The sequence below is a fragment of the Quercus robur genome, chromosome 2 (genome assembly GCF_932294415.1).
Source record: "Quercus robur chromosome 2, dhQueRobu3.1, whole genome shotgun sequence".
In the NCBI taxonomy this organism is placed as follows: domain Eukaryota; kingdom Viridiplantae; phylum Streptophyta; class Magnoliopsida; order Fagales; family Fagaceae; genus Quercus; species Quercus robur.
The window spans coordinates 22314279-22333342 of NC_065535.1; the positions used below are offsets into that span (position 1 = coordinate 22314279).

The 19064-nt window shown below is 37.5% G+C and overlaps 2 protein-coding genes across 5 annotated transcripts; one reads left to right on the forward strand and one right to left on the reverse strand.

Annotated features, from left to right (window-relative positions):
* The first annotated feature begins 713 nt into the window (after positions 1-713).
* LOC126712894 (cysteine--tRNA ligase, chloroplastic/mitochondrial) lies at positions 714-13756 on the forward strand. 4 transcript variants are annotated; one of them, XM_050412420.1, is made up of 10 exons: positions 714-1121; positions 1216-1279; positions 2165-2326; positions 2609-2779; positions 9563-9844; positions 9989-10114; positions 10539-10742; positions 12352-12453; positions 12995-13216; positions 13576-13756. In XM_050412420.1, the coding sequence occupies exons 1-10, from the start codon at positions 820-822 to the stop codon at positions 13588-13590; spliced, it is 1650 nt and encodes a 549-aa protein (XP_050268377.1). In that variant the 5' UTR covers positions 714-819; the 3' UTR covers positions 13591-13756. The 4 variants fall into 4 exon arrangements, with proteins under 4 accessions (XP_050268377.1, XP_050268378.1, XP_050268380.1 ...); XM_050412421.1 differs by lacking the exon at positions 13576-13756 and having other exon boundaries at positions 870-1121; positions 1212-1279; positions 12995-13545; XM_050412423.1 differs by lacking the exon at positions 13576-13756 and having other exon boundaries at positions 1044-1121; positions 2132-2326; positions 12995-13545.
* Positions 13757-13772: 16 nt separating this feature from the next.
* Positions 13773-18786, reverse strand: LOC126712893 (heparanase-like protein 3). The gene is made up of 10 exons (XM_050412419.1): positions 18691-18786; positions 18098-18445; positions 17417-17453; positions 17105-17285; positions 16786-16934; positions 15912-16142; positions 14771-14960; positions 14551-14676; positions 14317-14416; positions 13773-14215 (listed from the first exon to the last, which is right to left on the reverse strand). Exons 2-10 carry the CDS (start codon positions 18428-18430, stop codon positions 13850-13852), a joined length of 1713 nt encoding a protein of 570 aa, XP_050268376.1. The 5' UTR covers positions 18431-18445; positions 18691-18786; the 3' UTR covers positions 13773-13849.
* Between the last annotated feature and the right edge of the window lie 278 nt (positions 18787-19064).

Consider the following 19064-nt stretch of genomic DNA (forward strand, 5'->3'; position numbering starts at 1 on the left):
AGGACATATAGGGAGTGCTGATGGGACAAGTATCCAAACCGACCGTCTAGCATGCACGTGGAAGGTGGAGATGAAAAGGAAAGACATTATAAAAGGAGAGGGGGTGGGTGAGAATTGGGGATCGGAAAATCCAAAAAAGAAACATTGTAGTAGTCTACAATCAAATTTGTAACGTTATCTAAGAACTTTATATAAGAACCAGGGTCCTTGGATTTCGCCAAGGACGTTTTTTCTTCATTTTACACTTGTGTATTTTCATTCTTTTGTCATCAAACCTATCTAACTCGTTGTTCGGTTAACTAAAGTCCAGTTTTCTAACACATTCTCTACAAATTTATTGTTTTGGGCTTTTTGGACCTAAGTCCATCTACGTGTTGGGTTAGGAATTTAAATCTAATCCTTACAATATATATATATATAACTTATTTATTTAAGAATAAAAATATATTTATTTATAACAATAAAGTGAAGCATAACATTAACAAGTTTACCCATAAATAAATAAATAAAATAGTATATCATAAAAAAATAGAGTTGAATAAAATTTTTAAAGGTTTATTTTTAAGTGGTTCACAGGCCAAGGGATGACATGAAAAATAATTAAGAAAGTGATGTATTTTTATTTTAGAAAATTTAATAAATGTTTATTGAAAACGTAATATTAGCCAAAAATACACAGTTCTGAGGGGCTGATAGATAGCCTGATGGATAGATAAAAATTTGACAGATTGTAGGGACTAGGAATAGCGCGCGCGGAGTAAGTAGTGAGAGTGAGAGTGGGAGTCACACACACTGACTCCAACCTAAACAACCAAAAAAATGGCTACGACGCTATTCAAATTCTGCAAACCCTTCGCTATTCCAATCCGAATCCCCACCTCCACCACCACCACCACCAAAAGGAGCCTTATCATCCGCGCTTGTCTCACTTCTTCGAGTCCCTCCCAGCCCTGTATTCCATCGCACAAGCTGTGGCTTTACAACACGATGAGCAAGAACAAGCAAGAGTTCAAGCCCAAAGTAGAGGGTAAAGTGGGCATGTACGTTTGCGGAGTCACCGCTTACGATCTCAGCCATATTGGCCACGCTCGCGTCTATGTCACTTTCGATCTTCTCTACAGGTCCATCTCTCTCAATGTATTTTTTTTTTTAATTTATTTGTTGTAATATTTTTGCCTATTAATATACAAATTCCAAATTTTCATTTTTAGGCAGATATCTTAGGCATTTTGGCTATCAAGTCTGTTATGTACGGAATTTCACTGATGTAGACGACAAGGTCAGTTAGATTGAATTGCTAGTTTATTTTATTATTTCTAAATTATATGCATTGAGCTTCTTATTGGAATCATAGTTTTAGGAGTTCTGAAATTGCGCCTCTGTTGAGGTTATCAGATTAGTTAGGGTCGGCCACATGTGTTTAGGAGATGCTATAATGAGTATCTACATTGGATCCATTCATAATAGAGTGACTACTTTTTTTTTTTTTTTTTTAGCACTCTTAAATGTTGAATTTTTTTGGTAAAAATTTATCCCATTGTAGTTTAGCCCTATCACAATTAAGTTCATAAACTTTCAATGGTTATACTTGACCTGGCCGCTAAAATTTGGATTAAAATAAAGCAGTCAGGGTTTCGTCCAAATCAACAGATTTATATTATGTGGATTAACAACCTTGTGGTTTGCCCAATAACATTTTCGTCCCTCAAGCTTTTGTACCTTGTAATCACTGCCTGCAACTTGGTAACACAAGCTTCACGCGTGCCCCCATCACCAGCCAACAACCTTGATGTTCTTAAATGCCTTACACAATCTGCATGTAGCACTCAAAAGTTTGCAAACTAAATTGTGATAGGGCCAAATCACTCCCCCCCACTCACCCCCATTTTACGTCCCTCTTGATTTCTGATCTGTGAGACTTATTTTTCAGATTCTTCAACTTGAACCTTATAATGCTTCACTACGTGCGTCTTTTCATAGTATTAGTTGATTGTTACTTTCCCATTTGACATTTTTGTAATCTGGTGCTGTAGATCTTAACATGTTAATAGGGTTTGATGTTGTTGTGCTACAGGAGCTGTATGCCAAATACCAACTTCTTTTTTTTTGTTTTTTCACATTGGTATGACAGGATAGCTGAGTCTGCACTTTTCAAATTCTGTAGATAATTGCTCGGGCAAATGAATTGGGGGAGGATCCAATCAGTTTGAGCAGACGCTACTGCGAAGAGTTTCAACGTGATATGGTGTATCTTCATTGCCTGCCGCCTTCTTTTGAACCTCGAGTATCAGATCACATGCTCCAAATCATTGACATGATCAAGCAGGTGCCTTGTTTGATGTGGACCCATTTTTGTAGTATAATTGTAATACGAACAGTTTCTGCATTGACTTCATTTAAATTATCTTTTGTCTCAAGATCCACATCTATCTGCATTACTTGTTAGCATAATATGAGTAGATTCTGCAATAACTTCACTCTTTTCCTGTTAATTATCTTTTGATTATCAAGGAGTGTATTTGCATCTGTTAATGTATCCATTTCCTTCTCTCTCTTGGATACTTTTCTATGAAATATGATTTTGATTTATTGACATGCTTCTTGGCAGATTCTTAATAATGGGTATGCCTATAGAATTGATGGGGATGTGTACTTCAACATTGACAAGTTTCCAGAGTATGGACAATTATCCGGGCGAAAATTAGAAGATAATCGAGCTGGTGAGCGGGTTGCTGTGGACTCTAGAAAGAAAAATCCGGCTGATTTTGCTTTATGGAAGGTGGGTGTTTGTTAAAACTAATTGTTAAACACTTATTGAAAAATAATAATAATAATGGTAAAGCACTTGCATGATGAATACAAAGTGTTAAACAACTAAAGTTGGCAATTCTGATCTTTTTTGCATACCACCTAATCAGCTTGACTCTTAGAAGATTGTAAGGGGGTTCAGTTCGTAAAATCATGTTTGTGCTTGTGTGTTTTTTGTGTGCTTCCGCATTTTTTTATGCGATGTTGCAACATAATCACTTATGTGACCGTAACATCTAACATGTTGTGAATCTGGTTGACTGTGTAGATTTAATGTTACATGTAATCAAGACAATAAAATTCGATTGTTTGATTTGGACACGGATTTATTTTTTATAACAAATTTTTCAATAGGAAATAGACTAGATATATGAAGTTTTGTTAATAAATTCCAACAAGTTTTGGCATATGCAAATCATCAATGCTGGTCCCCTGCATCGTATTTTTGCATATTGTTCTTATTGGTCCATTCCCTTTATAATTTCCAATTAGTGTGTGCATTTAAGTTAACTTTCTTTGTTGTCTTAGATACTAGAGATAGCTGGATAGTGAATATTATTGTATTATCATATTTGCATCCAAGCTTCAGTTCAGTATTAGTCAATAATCAAAAATGATCTCTATGTTATCTGTGTAAGAAGGGTGGAGAGTGATCTCCATTAGAGAGGCCCGGCTACCTCAAATTAGTCAGAAATATTGTTCCTGGTTATTTTTTTAAGTTCTGTTTTGGATCGATATGGGTGGATTTCGCAGTTTTTTTTATTGAATCGAAGTTGTTTCAACTGGTGGTTGAGGAAGGGGGGAACTTTTTCTCTCTTAGGATTTTTGAACGGGAGAAGTATGTCATGCAATCAGTTTTCATGGGTAGGAATGCAGCATGATGGTTATTGCAAAGATTGGAACACACGGTGATTGGGGTTAATCCCAAACAATTCTTCACGCTCAGGGAAGGAGACATTGCATACACAGTGCAACGGGGCTCTAACTCGTTTGGGCAATATTTGTTAGTAACAAAGTTAAAAGTTGGCGGGATGAGAAGATCGATCATTATTCCTGCAGGCAAGGCACAACAAGGTTGGAGGGCCTTTGGAATTGAATTAAGGAGAATGTTAGAACCTTCTCTTTATGCGTTGGGTGGTCCAAAAGCTTTACCGTACAAGTCTAAGTTAGGTTCAGAGATTCACCCTTCTCGGTCCTTTGTTGAAACGGTAAAAGCGTCTGTACAAGTGAGGAAGCACTTGCACCAGCCCTCCATTAGAGAGACAGAGAAGATTCAAGAAGTGGAGAATACAACGCAGCCTCCGAGAGACGAAGCAGGGATTCAGGTGGTGCATGTTGAAGCTCCGGCAGTTACTGCTAAACCGATTGCCGTGGGAGGTGTGGAGGGTCACCGTGGTATTAATGGAGATGCTAAGATTAAGGAGAATATCCCGGAACAAAATAAATTCAGATTGAATAATTTGAATTTGAAAGAGGATGATTCTGGTAGAGAGCGTCAAATTAGGAGAGCTAGCTGGTTAGGGAAAGGTTTGATTGTGGAAGTAAATGAATTTGGTAAGCGGCGGGTATCTTGGCAACGTTATAGGGGTGATATGAAAGCTGGAAAATGGGTGGCACGTGAGGATACTTCTGCCCAGGCTGTTATTAAGGGAAGGGACAATGGGCTTGCTGAACCTCATGCACTTTGGTTGGGTAAGGTTAAGGGCTGTTCAGGCCCACCGTTGACAAACCCGTTTGTCTTTGAGGCTGGTACTTGCTCCAATCAGACCCAAACTAAACCCAGCCCAGGTATTACGGGCCCAATTGTTGATAATGGGATTTTAGAGTCAAGCTCCTCAGGCCCGAGCTCAATCTCGACTGGTGCGAGTACTAAGGTGCTCCTGGCGAGCTCGGTGGGTGATTCTCTTCCTCCAACGGCGATGGCGATGGCTCCGATGGTCACCTTGGTTTCGAAATCCTCCATGTCGGCACCGGAATTTCCAGGTGGGAGTGGGTTTTGCAACCAGGTGAGCCCGAGATGGCATACCCAGTCCCCCACCTTGCCGATATTGACAGCGGAGGAGGTCCAGGCTGCATGCGAGCTGGGTTCGTCTCCATTAGTTCCGATTTGTTCATCGTTGGAGCCGGCGGGGATGAAGGCGCTGTCGTTAGGGGATCCGATAGATAATCCGGTGGAGAAGTTGGCATCTCCGGCGGTGACGAAGAATGAGGATGAGGAATTGTTGGGTCCGGAGGTAAGGGCGACGGTGAATGAAGGTGCTGATTGTAAGGTGGTATTTAGTTCTTCTCCCACTATTAGGGAATTGGTCAGTGATTTGGATAAATCATGGGGTAATTCCAAAGAGTGGATTCTACAATTGCGGGATGGTCGACAAATAGTGATTCCGTTATCTTTATATCGATCTCCAGAGAGTGTGTCGGATTGCTCAGAAACTGATGTTGAGACTGTAATAGGTAATGATTCTTTTATCAATGAAGGGCAGATGGTTAGCTGGGCAGAGGAATGTGATGGGTTAGTTGATTCTTTGTCTGCTGTTACTGAGGCAGAGGAGGAGTTGTGGGAGTTTGATGAGAGACCGATGACTTGGGACTGTAGTGGTAAGCCTTTAGTTGTGGCACCTTTGGACACAGAAGTTCCTTTGGAGCTGGAGTGTTGTTCTGAGCTGGGGGTTGGGTGTATGGAGTCGGTTGATGGTAATACTTTATCACAATGGGTAACAAATAGGGTTAAGGCCTTTAGAAAATCAGTGGGTACTTCTTTGGAAGGTTTTGAGGAGCAAATTACGGGATTGTTGCTAGCTTTAGAGGCCAGGAAAAAGAGTAAAAAGCTGAAAGCAATAGATGATCAAATGAAGCACGGCAAGTCAGGGCAGAAAGGTCAGCGGGAGTTGAAAAATTTATTGACCTCTATGAATGTCGAGGTTGGTTCAACGAAATCAAGGAATGTAAGTAAGGAGCGGGCTGTGGTGGTTCATCAATGAATTTGAAGATTATTTCTTGGAATGTTCGAGGGCTGAATGATAGGGATAAAAGGTTGCGGGTTCGTAATATGGTTAGGAGATGGGGGCCGGATGTTATTTGTCTTCAAGAAACTAAAATGGAGTTGATAACTAGAGCTGTGATTCGCAGTTTGTGGAGGGGTCAACATGTTGATTGGTCTTATCTAGGCTCATGTGGAGCGTCTGGAGGGGTGCTTCTGATGTGGGATACACGGGCTGTGAATAAAGTGGAGGAAGCTGTGGGGCGATTTTCAGTCTCTTGTAGATTTACAAGTGTGTCAGATCAGTATGTCTGGGCGTTTTCTGGTGTTTATGGTCCTAATTCTGTGAGAGACAGAAGGTTGTTATGGGAGGAATTAGTTGGTTTGAACAGTTGGTGGAATGTTCCATGGTGTGTGGGTGGTGACTTTAATGTGGTAAGGTTTCCTTCTGAGCGCTCTGGTTCTACCTCTTTTACTACTGCTATGCGGGAGTTTTCCAGTTTTATTTCTGAGCAAGGTCTTATTGATATTCCGCTGCAAGGGGGACTCCTCACTTGGTCTAATTCTCGTGAAGTTGTTTCAAAGGCTAGGCTAGATAGATTTTTGTTTTCTGCAGATTGGGAGGATAAATTTCCATCTGTTTCTCAACAACGCTTACCTAGGCTGTTATCTGATCACTTCCCGATTGTTCTTGAGGGTGGTTCATTTCAGAGAGGTAGGAGGCCGTTTAGATTTGAGAATATGTGGCTTAAAGATGAGGGTTTTGTTGAGAGGGTGCGATCTTGGTGGGATTCTTATAATATAATAGGAGCTCCGAGTTTTGTTTTGGCTAATAAATTGAAGCTCTTGAAAAATGATTTGAAGAAATGGAATGTGGAGGTTTTTGGAAATGTTGAAGATCGGGTGAGAAAATTGTGGCAAGAGCTTAGTGATTTAGAGATGATTGAGGATAGTCGAGCTTTATTGGAGGAGGAAAGGCTGGAGTTGGAGAGAGTTCGAGGTGAATTAGAAAAAAGTTACTTTGATGGAGGAAATTTGTTGGAGGCAAAAGTCTAGAGTACTTTGTATTAGAGAAGGAGACAGGAATACCAGATTTTTTCATCGTTTAGCTAACTCTCACAGGAGGTTTAATTCTATTGATAGGCTTATGGTGGATGGAGAATTGTCTTCAGATCCAGAGGCTATAGCAGGTTGTATTTCCCATTTTTATAGGCAGCTATATGCTGAAACGGTGGCCCATAGACCTTTATTAGATGATGTGGAGTTCTCTTGTATCTCGGAGGAAGATGCACGTTGGCTAGAGAGGCCATTTGATGAGGAGGAGGTGTTTGGGGTGATTAGTGACTTTAAGGGTGATAAGGCTCCTGGCCCGGATGGCTTTTCTATGGTGTTTTTTCAGACTTGTTGGTGTTTTTTGAAGGCTGAAATTATGGCAGTGTTTCAAAACTTTCATACCCAGGCTGTGTTTGAGAAGAGCCTTAATGCTTCTTTTCTTGCTCTTATTCCCAAAAAGGTAGATGCTGTGGAGATCAAGGATTTTCGACCTATTAGCTTAGTTGGTGGGATTTATAAGATTATTTCTAAGGTGTTAGCCAATCGTCTTAGAAGGGTGGCTCATGGGCTTATTTCAGATTCTCAGAATGCATTTGTGAAAGGTAGACAGATATTGGACTCTTTTTTAATCGCCTCAGAATGTATGGATAGTAGGTTGAAGTCAGGTGTGCCAGGAGTGTTGTGTAAGTTGGATGTGGAGAAGGCTTATGATCATGTGAGTTGGGGTTTTTTAATGTATATGCTTTAGCGATGTGGGTTTTCAGAGAAATGGAGAAAATGGATAATGTGTTGCATCTCTACTGTTAAATTTTCCATCCTGATCAATGGTAGTCCTTTTGATTTCTTTGGTAATTCTAGGGGGATTCGGCAAGGGGACCCCTTGTCTCCGTTGCTTTTTGATATTGTTATGGAGGGTTTGAGTCGTATGTTGGATGTGGCTGCTACTACTAGTCAATTCTCAGACTTCTCTGTTGGTAATACGGCTGGTAACTCAGTGATGGTGTCTCATCTTTTATTTGCTGATGACACTCTTATTTTTTGTGATGCTGATCCTACGCAAATAGCTAGTTTGAGAGCAATTCTTGCTAGATTTGAGGAGGTTTCAGGTTTAAGGATTAATTTGGGGAAATCTGAGTTGGTTCCTATAGGGGTGGTGCATAATATGGATGTTTTGGTGGGGATGTTGGGTTGTCGGCAATCCTCTCTTCCATTAAGATATTTGGGGCTACTGTTAGGAGCTAAATTTAAGGAGTTGTCAGTTTGGAATCCTGTTTTGGAGAAGATGGAAAGGAGATTAGCAGGCTGGAAGAGGTTGTATCTCTCTAAGGGGGGTAAGGTAACTCTTATTAAAAGTACTCTTTCCTCCTTACCTACATACTTCCTTTCCCTCTTGCCTTTACCTGGGAAGGTGGCTAATCGTATGGAGAAGCTACAACGAGATTTTCTGTGGAGTGGCATTAATGGTGAACCTAAATTACACTTAGTCAGTTGGGCTCAGGTTTGTAAGCCGCTGCAGGTTGGGGGGTTGGGTATTAGATGATTGAGGAGTTTTAATTCTGCCTTGTTAGGAAAATGGTTATGGAGGTATGGCATGGAGACCGAAGCTCTATGGAGGAGGGTTATTGAGGTGAAATATGGGAATGATTGGGGTGGTTGGTGCACGAAAAAGGTGACCAGTGCTTATGGTGTTAGTTTGTGGAGACATATTAGGAGTGGCTGGATGAGTTTTTCTAAACTCCTTCTTTTTGATGTGGGGGATGGTTCTAGAGTGAAGTTTTGGAAGCATGTGTGGTGTGGTGATCGTACTCTCCAGGAGGCTTTTCCGGAACTTTATTGTATTAGTAGAACAAAGGATTCTTCAGTAGCGAAGGTTATGTGTTGGTCTGGTGGGAGAATTCATTGGGATGCTAAATTTCGTCGTTCTCCACAGGATTGGGAACAAGAATCCTTTGATCTGTTTATGGATATGGTCTACTCTACGACGGTACGGGGTTTGGGTCCAGATCGGGTTTGTTGGAAACCAGCAAGGAGTAGAGGGTTTGAGGTTCGAGGATTCTATCTTTCTTTCTACCCTCATACCATCTTATCTTACCCTTGGAAAATAATTTGGAAATCGAAGGTTCCTCCAAGGGTTGCTTTCTTTTCATGGTCTGCTTCCTTAGGTAAGATTTTAACAATAGATAACCTCCGCAAACGACGTGTGCTAGTTCTTGATTGGTGCTATATGTGTAAGAAGTGTGGGGAGTCAGTTGATCATCTTCTTCTTCATTGCCCCATTGCTTGTGAGATGTGGTCGTTGGTGTTTTGTTTGTTTGGAATTCATTGGGTTATGCCTCAGAAGGTTATTGAGTTGTTTGAATCTTGGTAGGGTAAGTTTGGACGGCATAGAAATATAGAGCTGTGGAGAATTGTGCCTCATTGCCTGTTATGGTGTATTTGGTGCGAAAGGAATGCTAGAAGTTTTGAGGGATGTGAACGCTCTTTGCTAGAGTTTAAGTCTTTTTTTTTACACACTCTCCTGGATTGGAGTGTGGTATTTTGTCATTTTTCTTGTTCTTCCCTTCCTGTTTTATTTGATCGTTGTAACCTTGGTTATTGATTTATGCCCCCATAGTACATCCCCAATGTACTCGGGTTGGCTGTTTTCTTTTGTTTAATAAAATTTTCGTTACTTATCAAAAAAAAAAAATAATCATTGTAAAAGTTTATGAAATTTTGTAGTCTGCAAAGGAGGGGGAGCCATTTTGGGAGAGCCCTTGGGGTCCTGGAAGACCTGGGTGGCATATTGAGTGTAGTGCAATGAGTGCTGCTTATCTGGGTTACTCTTTTGATATACATGGTGGAGGAGTGGACCTTGTGTTTCCCCACCATGAAAATGAGATTGCTCAGAGTTGTGCTGCATGTAATCAGAGTAATATAAGCTACTGGATACACAATGGTTTTGTCACTGTTGACTCAGAGAAAATGTCCAAATCCCTTGGGAACTTCTTTACAATTCGGCAGGTAAAGGATTCTATCTGGTTTAGAGCAGTCATTTGTTACCCTACTTTGTTATATTCTATGGCAATTGACTTCATGATATTGCTTTGAGTCCTCCAATTTATTTATTTTTGTATCAATTTGTATAAGTATTTAATATTTTCTCAGGTTATAGACCTTTACCATCCACTGGCTTTGAGACTTTTCTTGATGGGGACCCACTACCGATCTCCAATCAATTACTCTGATGTACAGCTTGAAAGTGCTTCAGATCGTATTTTCTACATCTATCAGGTACCCAGAGAACTAAATGTCCTTAGACTAGAGAAACCTCTATCTCTGTGATGGATCACCCAAATCTTGTTGGCTATGTTTATGTTTTATTTACCCTTCAGTTTTGAGCCAACTTTGTTCTCTTGGCTAATCGGCTGTGGTAGTTGACTGTTCCTTCTTCTTGGGTACTTGATGGTGGTCATTTCTGGGATTCCTTGGGTTTAGGTCCAGAGATACATGGCAGTGTTTCTACTGATTTTGAGAAATTCTTGTACTCTTGTTGATTTTTCCCAAAAATATAGATTTATAACAAATGAGACCAGGAATACTGTACCAATAAATATTCTGATGCATAGATTTCATGCTTGACATGTTCTCTGATTGTTTCCTGTTAAAGTGATGCTTTTCTACTGTTTTTCATTTTCATGATATCAATTGGTTGCAGACGTTGCATGATTGTGAAAATGTTCTAAGCCAGAATGATGTGGCCATTAGAGTAGATAGTATCCCACATGATATTGCATGCTGCGTTGATAGCTTTCAAGACATTTTTATGTCCGCAATGTCAGATGATCTTCTTACTCCTGTTGTTCTTGCTGCAATGTCTGAGCCATTAAAGACCATTAATGATCTCCTACATACTCGGAAGGTATTGTGTTTCAGATAAACATGTTTTCTGGTATTATTATGTAATTTATTCATGCTTTTGTTTTATTGAATATGGTGTGTACATGCTTGATTTTTTGGTTTGACAATAAAATACGAGTGTTTAAACATTATTATGAGTTGACTGAATCTGAATCCTGAATCCATGCATTCCACATGAGAACCAAACTCGTTCATGACCAATTTAAGGGTCTTGTTTGGACCCAACTGAATTGCTTCCATATTTTTTTTGGCAGTAAATTTCATTACATGATTGAGATTCTCACTTTGTTGCTTCCTCTTGCAGTGCAAGCATGACTAGGTTTTACGTGTGCTTGTGGTGGGTTTAGGGTTAGAGAATTTGTGGATTCAGGGTGGAGAATTTAGAAAGGAGAGAGTGTTCAAGAATGACTAAGGTTTTAGTAGGAAAAGAAATAGGTTTGATTTAGAGTTGCAAAGGATGTGAGAAGAAATTGAAATCAAATATGCCCACAAGCTGTGAACAGTGCATGTAAACAGTAATTCGAACAGTATGTGTGAATGGTAATGTGAATAATGACAAACTACAAAAGTGAAGAGAAAGGGTAAAAAAACACACTAAGGCTAATGTCCTCCATACTCAAACATTCAAATTTTCTTTTAATCAACTTGTATTTGAGTAGAATGACACTGATGCTAGATATTGGCTTTTTTCCTAATAGAACTAAAACTCCTACTTTTACTAGTGAACAAAATTCTAATAAGGTTCTGCAAGACCAACTTCTAGAGAGTTTTGATGGATAGGTAGGAGAGGGGGAATAGGGGGATGGGGATGAGGGTGGTTTAATTCACTTTGTTTGGATGTTTTTCAAAGGGAGGGGAAGTGTTTTGAGGGGATTTGGAGGGGTAAGACTTAGCCCTCCAAACCACTTATTTTAATTTCCCTTAAATAGGGGAATTTGGAGGGGGAGAGGTTTCACTTATGTTAAAAAATATTTAAATTGTCAAATTTTCCCTTATGATGTTAGTGTATATTTACTTCTTCCAATTGAAAGAAGAGGGATGTAATTATCAATTTATTTAATGTCTTTATCATTTCCTCTCCATTCCATTTTAGTGTTTAGAACATCCAAACAAAGAGGAGAATATTGATTACTCTTCCCCTTAGTTTTCAAAACATCCAAATAAGTGGAAGGGATAACTGATCCCCTCCCCTCTTGTCTCCTTCCCCTTCATACCCTACACACTACTCTCCCCCTAACTTCCAAACACATTATTTGACTACAAAGGGAATGAACATAAAATGCTTAGAATCTCCTAGACAATGTCTTCAATTTGCAGGACTTGCAGAAATTACAATTCTGCTCTTGAATACAAAACAAGCCATAACTTGTAAAATAAAAACATAAATTAAATATCCATATGACTTGACCTCTAAAACCATATGACTTCTGTTTCAATCAAACTTCATGCATTGATCCAAAAAAATAAAATTTTCAATGTACAAAATCCATAAGTAGTAACAAGTTAATCTTCCATGATTGCATCTACTTTTGCTTCTTACTAATGATATAATTCCTACATATCTTTCATTGTTGTGTCTTTGTATTCTATGAACTGAATGATCCATGCAGGGGAAGAAACAAGAATTGCGAATTGAATCCCTCACAGCTTTGGAAAAGATAATTAGGAATGTTCTGACTATTTTGGGAATGATGCCCCAAAGTTACTCAGAGGTAAAGAAAACTCATGTCCAGAAACTACTCTCTGTTGCATCATGACAATGTTTGCTCTGTTTGAGGAAAATATTTTTGTAGGAATTAGCTTTTCGATTTCAGCATGTGCAGTCTAATATAGTCTGTCACTAAGTTATTGAGCAATGTATGCAGATTCTAAATTCTCATATTACTTTTAAGTATCATTGTTAGACAGCATTTTTTTGACCTTGATATTTGCCTCCTATACTAACATTTTTTCCTTTTCTATCAATTCATATAATTTCTGACCTCAAGGGATAGCACAATTGACTAGAGAATGCATCTCATGAAGAAAAGGTCACTAGTTTGAATCAGCCCTTCCTTTTCCCTTGGAACCAAAACATATATATAAAAACTAGTCCTTTGATGATGTTTTTTGCCACTTGTCATTCTCTCTCCATTTTCTTACTTCTTTCTTTATTAATTCCAGATATTTAAATGGTTTTGGATGTGATATTTCTCATATCCCAAGGGGTTCACTGTTTTTGAAATTTGTAGTTAACCTATGCATATGCTATAGGTTTTGCAGCAGTTGAGGGAAAAGGCTTTGAAGCGCGCTAAGATAACAGAAGACCAAGTCTTGAAAAAAATAGAAGAAAGAACTGCTGCAAGAAGGAACAAGGAGTTTGAAAAGTCAGATGCAATTAGGAAAGATTTAGCTGTTGTTGGAATTGCTCTTATGGACAGTGCAGATGGCACTACTTGGAGACCAGCTGTTCCACTTGCACTTCAAGAGCAGCAGGTGGTGGCAACTTAAATGGCTTATGGGTTCCACCTTTTTTAACGATTCATTTTGACGTTGTATCTAAGATTGGGGTGAACACAAATTTCCTCCCAGACATTTAAAGAAAGTGATTAGGGATTTTGGAATGTGGACTGTACGAATGTTCACATATGTTCAGTGGTAGTGGGTAGAGATTTTACCATGATAGAAGAAGTTCAGTGAGCATCATTGCAAATTTTAGTATCCCTGTAATGATTGAAAAATTTTGTTCTGCAAATGATTTATTGAAGTTTTTTAACCGCTTGAATAAAAGAATTCAGTGATCAGCCTAGCAAATTTTGGCATCTGTGTAATGATTGATACATTTTGTTCTGTAGTTGTCCCCGGTGTAAAAGAAGTTGTCAACAAATGAAAGCAACAAGCCTTTTTGCTTCGGTCGCTGATTTGAAATCCTGTATCTTCCCTGTAAGCATTTTGTTTTGTTTTTGTTTTTTGTTTCAATAACTAGTTCTTTGATTCTGGATGAATATGTAAACATTTCATTCTTGCATTTCTTCATCTTGCTGAATAAAGATTAAAAGTAAAGATGCACTAATATTTCCGATCTAATTGTTACACAGAAAGCAGGATATATCAATTTTTGCTATGCACCTAATTACATACAGAGAAGTTAATATAAGGTATTTGTACAAATACAATAGAGAAAGGAGCTATAGTTATTGGATCTGATTGGCTTACATTTATTGGTTCCAAGGGTGGGATAACCCCAGATGAATCTACGGTTAGCATTTTCTCATTTAGAAGCATTATTTGGCTGTGTAAATCCCCATCTTTTGGGGTTAAGTGATATTCTTCTCTAGTAAGGTTAGCAGTTTTAGATCCTTGAGACACCCTAGCAAATTTTGTTCTTGGATCATGTAAAGGTGAAATACCAGGGCCAGTAGCATTTTCAGCAGAAACTCGCACTTGAACTGTTGCGTAACCATCTAGGTTGATCAAGAGCAATGTGATTCCTTGCTGCAAAAATGAAAACTTGATGCGTTAGTAAAGTTCTTCAATTTTTCTGTTTGTCATCTTTCATCATCCTCTCTATGAACCTAAAGATAGATCATACTCACCGTTTTCTTTGAACAGTGAGCATAAGCACGTATTTTGTTTGTTCCAGAGAAGTTTGTCGACAAAACGTTATTGCCCATCAAACGGTGCCAAAGGAGCGCACTGCAAAATAAACGGTAATACTATTAATAGGCATTGAATATGCATCCTTTCACGCACCTTTCTTCTTCTTTTTTGTGTATGTTGGGGGGGTGGTGGTGGTGGGGGTGGTGTTTCACTTGAAATATGATAATAACCTGTAGTAATCAGGATTTGGAACAAAGGTGTTAGTGTCGAGAAGGCCATAGTTTCCACCAACCAAAGTTTGTCTACAATATGTTTTGGTATCAAAAGATGATGCCATTCCGAGCTGGTCCAAGTACCTATGTGTTATTTAATGGAAGACAAGATCATTATTCCACGCTACCAATTCAAATCATGGTGTAAAACAATTGGAGGGAAAGTCAGAAAATTTACCAGAAACTAAAAACAAATGTATTAGTGACAAGATTATGGCCACTATTAGAAGCACCTCCTGCTTCGCCAACCCATGCAACGGCTTGAGTCCCAGAATTCTTCAGAATGCTTTGAAGTCTACTATACTTTTGTGATACGCTGTCAAGAAAAGATGGATCTAGGATCTCGTTGATAAGTTGATCGCTACTGCCTATACTTGAGAAAATGAATAAGTTTCATTAAAAATGATCTGTCTAGGCAGGGCCGGCCCAACAAAATTTGGAGCTTAAAGCAAAAATTTTATATGAGGCCTTTTTATATATAAACATTAATTAAATAAAATTATATAATACTAATTAAATTAAGACTAATTTGATGTAAATACAGAAATTGAGGAATAATACTAGATAAACTAAGGTTAATTTCATATAGAAGATTGAATATTATAGTTGAATCAAAAGGAATTTACTTTAATTTGGATATATGACTATGCATAGTTAAGTACAGTTGTAATCTAAATTTTAATTTTATATATTCTTTTTTAGAGAAAGAGATAGATAGATATTATTTGGTGTGTGGTTTAGTAGGAAATTAGTCATCATTGATGATTTATCACATTTGCAGTATTTTATTTGAAACATCTTAGGGTAGGGTTTCAATTGGGTTAAATTTTTATTGATCTCCTATTTTAAAAGCCTTGTTAGAAATGAAAAAGAAAAATACTAAAAATACTACAAAATGTTCACAATAAATGTGATTATGAGTGTAATTGATGAATTTCAACAACTTAATTTATTTGTGTCTGAATTAATTTTTTATGTGATTGGTGATATGTAAGTTAAATCTATAGTAAAATTTGTGGTACCATTAACATCACTCTTAAAAAAAATACCAATTATTTAAAAAATATTATATTTTTATAGAATTTTAGGCCTTTTACTAAGGGAGATGGGGGCCTTTTTTTAGTAGGGAAATTTTTTATTTATTGTTGGACCTTAGGCCTAGGCCTTGAGCCGGCACTGTGTCTAGGAAGGGTGCTCATTTCTTGTTAAGAGCTGGTACAGGGTAGATAGTACAAACATAAGTTTAATTGAATTCAAAAAAAAAAAAATTGAAGTAGAATATGCTTGATAATTGAGTTTTTACTATGCTAATGATGTACCTGGACCAAGGTTATAAATGTGGTGGGTGACCACTTGAAGAGATTTAGTTGTTTTCTGTATGAATTCTCTGAACCAGTTTTCTTCAAAGAAACCTCCTGGTCCCATGACTGCTGGCTTGACGTCAAAACCAGCATAAATATTTTGCACGGTGTCTTGCAGAGTGTTTATGTCAGATGCATATTGATCTGCCGAAACTGTTGCTCCAATTCCATTCCCACTCAGTTCATTTCCTGACAAGTAACAAGAATTTTACATAGAGATTATGGAAACCTTTGACAATAAATATAGAAGGAAAAAAAAATTTCGCTGTCTGATATTCTTTAGAAAACTAAAAAAAAAAATGATTACCTTAGTAAATGGACGAAAAAGTACCATTTAGTAAGTTTCTTTTCTTGAACTAATCCTGCAATTAGATATACTTTTATGATGCTTTTACGATTTTTTTTTTTCCCGGCTTTTATTAAATTACCTTGTTATTTTAGTATGAGGTAAGAAAGCAACCTCAAGAAAGAATGGTTAATAGCAAAACATGTCTGCTTGAGTTGCATTATGTTACATGAAGTTACTGTTGGATAATTGGGAAAGCAATATTAGTGAGGAGTGAAGGCTGAGGGTGCAAGTAAAATATTTCAATTTAGTCAGAATGTATCTTAAAATGCCTGCATTGTCACATTCTTCTGTTCCTAACTAATTAGTTTTCTCGTTGGTGTTAAGTATCCAGTTCATATTAGTTGGAGTTAAGCAAATTATAACTCTTTTTATGATTTATTAAAAAAAAAAAAAAAAAAAAAAAAAAAAAAACACTTTCAAGAGCTAAGGCAAACTGCTTCCAAACCAGATGTACCTTCCAAATTTGTGCATAAGATTTCTTACCAAGCTCCCAACCTTGAATGGTATAGCCCTGGTTGACAGTGTATCGCATAAGAGATTCGGCATTACTAGAATTCCAAGCTCCTTCAGCAGAACCTTGGGGGTTTATTGTCTTCCCTCTTAGCTCATTTAGACCAAAAACAACAACAGCCCTGGATTTCAACACACAATGTGATACTGTTTAGAAACAGGAAATTGTGTATTAGCAAGAAATTGTGTATTAGCAAGAACTTGATATATAAAATAAATAAAGTATTTAATTTCTAACTAAGAATATATTTTTTTTTTTTGGGTGTAATTATAAGTGTCACAATGTTTTTACCCAGCTTTCTTGAAGAAATTGTTTAGTTCATCCCAGCGAGTCAAAGGGAGGCAGCCTTTAGAGAATCTTAACAAATCTGAACTCCTTTGGACAAATGGGCTACACGGTTGTTGTTCATTGCTCTGGTATATTACTCTGTCTTGTAAGGTTCCACCTAATCTTATCTTTAGCGGAGAAAATGCTGCAATACAATCAAGGTTGACTTCTAACTTGGGTTAAATAAGAAATTGTTGAAGAAGTACATTTTATTGAGTTCAATAAGAAACCGTTAAACAAGTATTTTATGTAAAGTTATTCAAATTGACTACTTACCTTTGATGGCATTCAATAATATTACGTTGTTAAGGTCCTACAAGAGGAAAAAAGAGAGAACAGAGAGAAAAAAAATTAGAATAAGCCAAATTAACAAGACTTGGCTCTTTAAATCGTTGACCATCATTTTTGTTCTCTTAGATGAGGCCTTGGGAAATGGGTTTAAATTAAATTAGCATCTGACAAGCTGTCATTAATTTATTATTTCAATATTGATATAAAAATCTCAAAGCTATTACAATTTTACTGCGTAAAAGTGCACATAAAATATAAGATTGATGGACTTTAATTACCTATTTAGTGTTTAAATTATTTTTAAATTATTGATAATGACAAATCATTTTGTAAACTCTATCTAACATCACTTTTTTTTTTTGGGGGGGGGGGGGGGGGGGGGGGGGGGTGTTTGTTTTTGGCTTTTAGAACTTTTGTTCGGGTTGTCTTGATTGTATGTGGACAGTTTTGTTTTGGCTACAGTTACTGATATTGAGACCGGTCCAAAACTATTGTAGGCTATTATACTTGTAGCAGAGCAACGCTACATTGAGAAAAATATTTTGCCAATAATTTCAATGGAGAACTAACTCAGTAAAGAAAATGGTAAAACATGTCTGATTTGAATAGCAACATTAAAGAGGAATTAAAAAAGAAAGAAAAGCATGTTAAGGATGATCAACTTACTAGATTAAGCAGAGAAGTTCTGCCCCAGCTGCATGTTCCATAGTCACATTTCTGAGGAGGCCACCAATCCAACGTGGCACAGACAAAATCATCATCTATTCTTCCAATTGAAGTGGTTCCATTTATAAAAACTTTTCCTTCAATGGTAGTTCCAACCCCAGATGTACTGCGTGGTGCCACAGGGGAGCCATGTCTGACCCAGTACAGCCACAAAAACAAACAGAACAGCAGAAATAGGGCAGTGGCCATTCCATATATCAGAATCTTCTGTGCTGATTCTGTCCCCATCTTCTTCTTAACCGCAAGTGCAAGCACGGTACCATTAAGATACATAGAGATTCTTATTGGCTGTGGATGAAAGAATTGTAATAGTTTTTGCTTGAGGGAGAGAGGGAGAGGGAGAGAGAAAGATTTGTTGAGATTGGAAGTCAATTCCTTTAATGAAGGATGAGAATATGTAATTTGCTATTCATTTGTATATAGAACTAGAAATTTATGGTTGACCGCCTCAATAAGAAAGACCAAGTAGTCAATGGAATATGAATATGAGAAGCAAAAAAGTAGAGGATCAATGTTAAAGAGTTTTTACGTACCTATTTACTTTTGATTACTTCCTTTATACCATGAAGAAAAGCCTCCCTCAGAACAAGAAGATGAATGAAGTGCAACCTCCACCAGACCACAAATTAAGTATTTGTAGTCCAGAAAAGACCCATTTTTAATCACTATTTAAGCTCAACAAGGGTCTCTCTCAATGTGACATATATTATAGTAACACAACATTGACTAAAAGTCCACCAAAATGAAAAACAATACCATCTTTCTCATGAATTAGAGTAGATAAATTAGGGAAAATATTCATTCCTTAGTAACAGTTATTTTTAACTTTTTTATGTAGTGAGATTTTGCTAGAAATTTATAATTATTCTTTTAGTTCTAGACAAAATTTGTCAAACCCAATTTTTTT

Excerpts from the sequence above, each read along its gene's own strand:
- LOC126712893 (XM_050412419.1), bottom strand. The coding sequence starts at position 18,430 with ATGTATCTTAATGGTACCGTGCTTGCACTTGCGGTTAAGAAGAAGATG. Across the intron at positions 17,454-18,097 it reads GAACTTCTCTGCTTAATCTA|GACCTTAACAACGTAATATT; the intron begins GTAAGTTGATCA and ends TTCCTCTTGTAG. Across the intron at positions 16,935-17,104 it reads AATTTCTTCAAGAAAGCTGG|GGCTGTTGTTGTTTTTGGTC; the intron begins GTAAAAACATTG and ends GTTGAAATCCAG.
- LOC126712894 (XM_050412420.1), top strand. The coding sequence starts at position 820 with ATGGCTACGACGCTATTCAAATTCTGCAAACCCTTCGCTATTCCAATC. Across the intron at positions 1,122-1,215 it reads ACTTTCGATCTTCTCTACAG|ATATCTTAGGCATTTTGGCT; the intron begins GTCCATCTCTCT and ends ATTTTTAGGCAG. Across the intron at positions 2,780-9,562 it reads CTGATTTTGCTTTATGGAAG|TCTGCAAAGGAGGGGGAGCC; the intron begins GTGGGTGTTTGT and ends GAAATTTTGTAG.